This window comes from Sceloporus undulatus, chromosome 2, assembly GCF_019175285.1.
Source record: "Sceloporus undulatus isolate JIND9_A2432 ecotype Alabama chromosome 2, SceUnd_v1.1, whole genome shotgun sequence".
NCBI classification, from domain to species: Eukaryota; Metazoa; Chordata; class Lepidosauria; order Squamata; family Phrynosomatidae; genus Sceloporus; species Sceloporus undulatus.
Window position 1 is genome coordinate 6627188 of NC_056523.1, and position 5536 is coordinate 6632723.

A 5536-nucleotide genomic window follows, 5' to 3' on the forward strand; every position below is an offset into this window, starting at 1 on the left:
AAAATAAAAGGAAATACTTTAAAGGGATTATGGGAAGAAGAATTAGGATGTAAAATAAATGATAAGGAATGGGATAGAATTTGGGAACAAAAACACTTGAAAAATTTATCGGTTCGGATAAAAGAAAATTATTACAAGTTGATTTGGAAATGGTACCTGACTCCAGTGAGACTACATCATATTAATAAGAATAACTCAAAAATTGTTGGAGAGGCTGTCAAGAAGTAGGGTCATATATCCATATGCGGTGGCAATGTAAACATGTAAAAAAAAATTGGGAAAAAGTGCTATTAGAAATAGAAAATGTTATGAATATAAAAATAGATAGAAGACCGAATATAGTTTTGTTATCACTATATAACTCAGAAAAATGGAAAAAAGAAGAAAAAGATTTGGTAACAAATTTGCTTACAGCAGCGAGATTAATAATAGCAAGGTGTTGGAAAACGAAAATGGATGTAGAAGTGGAGGATTGGTACAAAGAGGTCTGGAGATTAGCTATTAATGATAAATTGACATGTAAACTGAAAGTAAAGAAAGGATTATGGAAAAGAAATGACTTTGAGGGGATTTGGAAAGAATTTGTCGAGAAAGTTGAGAAAAGAAGATGGAAGATTACCTCCAGAAGACGAACTGAAATTTTGGATGGAATATAAGGATGGAAATGGCTCCGGGGAAGGGGGGCACTGAGGGGTATATAAAATAATGTGTCAAAAAAGTAACAGAATGTAATAGAATGTAGGGATGTATTTGTTTATGGAAATAAAAATTTAATTAAAAAAAAAAAGAAAAGGTACTAAATAACTATCTCTAAAACCAACATATATCTGGCACTCAAGTATATTAAGCCAATTCCTCCAAATCTGGCTCCCCACAGATACACAGCCTTTCTTGAACTGGGGTACCATAATTTTTTTCCCCATTTCATCATTGTGTCCATTTGTTCAAAACGTAAATGTGTAAGGGCTTTACATGATTCCATTGGCAGAGATATTCTTTGCAGTGGTTCCGGTCCTTCCTCTCGGGCAGGTCTCAGAGGGTGCTACTCGGGGACTGTAGCTCCAGTAAGAGGTACCTCACTTGTGGGGTTCCTCAGGGGGCTATTTTGTCCCCGATGTTATTTAACATCTATATGAAGCCGCTGGGTGAGATAATACGGAGTTATGGTGCTGGGTGTTACCAGTACGCTGATGACACCCAAATCTATTTCTCTGTATCTCGTTCGTCGGCCTCGAATTCCGATGGCATCTCTTCTCTCAATGAATGTCTTCAGGCGGTAATGGGCTGGATGAGGAAAAACAGATTGAAACTGAATCCAGACAAGACGGAGGTGCTCATGGTAGCGGCCCCGAAACCAAGAATTGGGTTGCAACCTCCAGTCCTGGATGGGGTCACACTCTCCTCCAGCGACTGTGTTCGCAGTCTGGGGGTGCTCCTTGACTCGTCGCTCCTGATGACAAATCAGGTAAATGCGACGGTCAGAAGTGCCTGTTATCAGCTTGGGCTGATATGCCAGCTGCGCCCTTTTCTGGAAGTAAGGGATCTCGAGACGGTTGTGCACGCGCTGGTAACCTCACGCCTTGACTTCTGTAATACACTCTACATGGGGCTACCCCTGTGCTTGACTCGGAAATTACAGCTGGTTCAAAACATGGCAGCCAGGCTTGTGTCAGGTACATCTAGGAGGGACCACATTACTCCGGTTTTGAGGTCCCTCCACTGGCTGCCTATCAGCTTCCGGTACAAGGTGTTGGTTATCACCTTTAAAGCCCTAAATGGCTTGGGTCCAAGCTATCTCAGGGACCGCCTCCTCCCGTACAATCCTCCCCGCGCTCTCCGCTCCTCTGGGAGGAACTTACTGCAGCCTCTAAAATCTAGGCTTGCAGTGACCTCCCAGAGGGCATTCTCTGCTGTTGCCCCCAAACTCTGGAACAACCTGCCAGATGAGATCTGTCAGATAACATCATTAGACAGCTTTAAAAAAACGGTCAAGACGGATCTCTTCCGGCAGGCCTTTCCAGATTAGCCATCCCGGCCCAGGTTCCCTGATTCCCTCATTCCTCCCGTGGCCCCATCTTAGTGATGGTTGAGGATCAACAGAGGGATATCAGGGTTTTTAGTTTAATTGCTGTTTTTATGTTTGATATTGTGTTTTTAATATGTTATACTATTTAATACTGTCTTAAGGGGGGGAGGGATAAAATGTTTTTAATTGTCATATTTTATATTTTACTGTTGTTAACCGCCCGGATTGGTTTGCCAGAGGGCGGTATACAAATAAATATTATTATATTATTATATTATTTAGATATTTTTTAAATTTATGTTCACATTTCACACTGGCTAACCATTTCACTGTTCCTATGCTTGTTAGGATAGAAAGATGAGAAAATATAAAGGACCAGGAGGGCCAGGAAATTATTAAGATAAAGACTTTCTCACCTGCTGCTCTTCCTGCTTCTTCTCCTCTGCCTGACTCAGGAGGAAGCCTTCAGCCAGGGCCACTGCCTGGGAACTGGTCTCTGCCCCACATTCCCTGACCCAGCTTGACATCTCTGGGGGAAGGACAGCCAGAAACTGCTCCAGGATCACCAGGTCCAGGATCTGAGCCTTGGTGTGTCTCTCTGGCCTCAGCCACTGATGGCAGAGAGAGTGGAGTCGGCTGCAAACCTCTCGGGGCCCTTGGTCCTCTTTGTAGCAGAGCTGCCTAAAATGCTCCCACTGTACCTCTAAATGGGACATATCTTCTGCTAGTCTTTTCTGTGTGGTTGCTCTGCAAAATTCCCCACTGCTCCGAGCTGGGAGATGTAGAAGGTTTTTTCCTAACTCAGCACCAGCTGAGCCTTGCATTTCCATCTTTTCCTTGTCATCCTAGACAGCTTCCAAGGTCGCCAAAGAGGCTCTTTTTCCTGCTGCCAGATCCTCCATCGAGGGAAAAGACTGGCAACACCAAGTCCTAGAAAGCAAAGAAGACGTTTGTTGAATGAGGCATGGGGAAGGCTCTCTTCAGGTGGAGATGATGCTTAGTTTCATAGAATCATAGAGATGGAAGAGACCGCAAGGGACATCCAGTCCAACCCCCTTCTGCCATGCAGGAAATCCAAATCAAAGCATCCTCAACAGATGGCCATCCGGCCTCTGCTTAAAGACCTCCATGGAAGGAGAATCCACTGCACTCCGAGGAAGGAGTGTGTTCCACTGTCGAACAGCCCTTACTGTCAGGAAGTTCCTCCTAATGTTGAAGTGGAATCTCTTTTTCTGCAGTTTACATCCATTGCTCCCACTCCTAATCTCTGGAGCAGCAGAAAACAAGCTTGCTCCCTCCTCAATATGACACCCCTTCAAGTATTTAAACAGGGCTATCATATCACCTCTTAACCTTCTCTTCTCCAGGCTAAACATCCCCAGCTCCCTAAGTCGTTCCTCATAGGGCTTCATGGTTTCCAGACCTTTCACCATTTTAGTCGCCCTCCTTTGTCCTTTTTGAATTGTGGCGCCCAGAACAGGACACAGTATTCCAGGTGGGGCCTGACCAAAGCAGAATAGAGTGGCACTATTACTTCCCTTGAACTAGACACTTCCCTTCATCTAGATTGATGCAGCCTAAAATTGCATTGATCTTGTTAGCCTTCTCTTCTCTTAAAACCGTCTCTTCTCTTAAAACAATCTAGATTAAAAACATTAAATTGCAGTCCTTTAGTATGGAAAAGGCAAGGACTTTCTGGCAAAGTAGATGTATACCTTAAAGCAAGAGTCTTGGCTGATGCACATATAACAAAAAGGCATTTCTCCTCAGAGGGAGTTTTGAACCCAGAGAAACTGACTTTGGGCAGGGAGATGTTTTGCTTTAACAACTGACCACTGTAAGATCCAAAAGAGATATATCCTCTTTCTCAACCCTTGGGAAATGTAAGGCAAGGAAGGGACCCCCTTGGCCTCTTTTTATGGCTCTCATTGCACTCTCTCTCCCATTTCCAGGGGGCCATGAATAGGCTTTAGATCCTGAGGCTTTTATGGCACTCTCTTCTGCCTCCCAAGATGTAGGTTTATCCCCCCCCCCTTAAAAATGGCCCAGGCTAAACTAAAATTAATACCCAGCTGAACCTGAAAGATGCTCTAGTCTCCTTCCTTTTCTCTTCCTCTTTATCTTTTTCTCCCACCCAGAGGGTCTCCCTCCCTCTATTTCTCTTTCCCCCAAGAAAAAAAGAGAGGGGGGAAGGGGGACCCCTTTCCCCAGCTTCTCTGCCCCTTTGCAACCCTCCTGGGCTCCCATCTCACCTCCAGATCCTGGCTGGGAAGATGATCCACGCTTCCTCTGGAAGAGGAGAGTAGGAGACCTGCCTGGGAGGAAGAACAGCCTCTTCTCCTCCTCTTCCTCCATTGTTTTTACCTCTCTAGGAACCCTTTCCTTCATCTTAACCCTTAGGAAGCCAAACAGCTCCCTCTTCCTCTGGAAAGAGAGGCTCTCTCCTCCTTTGGCTGGTTTTAGTACAAAATCCCTTAAAAGGTAAATATGACACCTTTGAGATCCTGTTTGACACCACTTAAAAACTTCAGTGCTATGGAATCCTGGGAACTACTCCATCAGCTGAGGCAGCCTGGCAGCAGCGTCCCTGGGGCTTATTTTGAATTTTTCTATTTTAAATATCTAATGAATTTAATTTGGAATTTGATGCTTGTATTTTAGTAAAGGGATGAGGGATGGAATTCTAGTTTATATACGTTAAGTATTGTTTAGGTAATGTATGTATTTGTTCATGTAAATTGTTTATGTGTTTTATGTATTTGTTTATGTAATTTTGTAAACCGCCTTGATCCTTTGGAAAGGCAGTACAGTGGTATCCCGGGATACGAATGCGCCGCCTTACGAAATTTCCGGGTTACGAAAAAAATCCATTTAAAAAAACTGTTCCGGGTTACGAAGGTTTTTTCGGGTTACGAAAAAATTTTTGGTGCTTTTCAGCGCTATTTCGCACGAAATCGCGGCTTTTCCCCGTTAGCGCCTATGGCTTTTTCGGCTTACGAAGCATTTCGGGTTACGAAAGCGGCGGCGGAACGAATTAAATTCGTAACCCGGGGTACCACTGTATATGAATAAATATTAGTTATTCTTAACTGTAGTTTGTTGTGGGGCAGCAGAGCTCTTGGATAGAGAGAAGGCTAAATGTCTCCCAAAATTATATTAATTACGTTGTTTTAATGTATTTTAAGCATTTCAATCTTTCTAAACTTGATTTTAGCATTGAATAGGTTTGCTTTATTGTAGTAATTTTCCTCTATTTTAATATACTGTTTTGTATGATTTTAATTGTATGGTATTTTTTAATGTTGTAAGCAAACCTGAGTCCCAGCCTTGGCAGAAGGGTGGGATATAAATAAATAAATAAATAATAATAATGATAAAAATAAAAATGTGCAATTTCCAGAATTCCAGAGCATTCAGCCCTGGGCAGTTAAAGCATTTGTTTCAACCTGGAGTACACTTGTCCCTCCACATTCACTGGGTCAGAGGCACAGGACCCCCATGAATGTGGGG

General features: G+C 43.2%; 1 protein-coding gene across 2 annotated transcripts in view; it reads right to left on the bottom strand.

Moving 5' to 3' along the window:
* The window catches only part of LOC121924278 (zinc finger protein 75D-like), a 10972-nt gene extending 6415 nt beyond the window's left edge, over positions 1-4557 (bottom strand). For both annotated transcript variants that reach the window (XM_042455594.1, XM_042455595.1), the window contains exons 1-2: positions 4279-4557; positions 2443-2956 (exon numbers count right to left, since the gene is read on the bottom strand). In XM_042455594.1, coding sequence (XP_042311528.1) covers positions 2443-2856 — 414 coding nt within the window. In that variant the 5' untranslated portion in view covers positions 2857-2956; positions 4279-4557. The remainder of the gene's footprint in view (positions 1-2442; positions 2957-4278) is intronic.
* Positions 4558-5536: the final 979 nt, after the last annotated feature.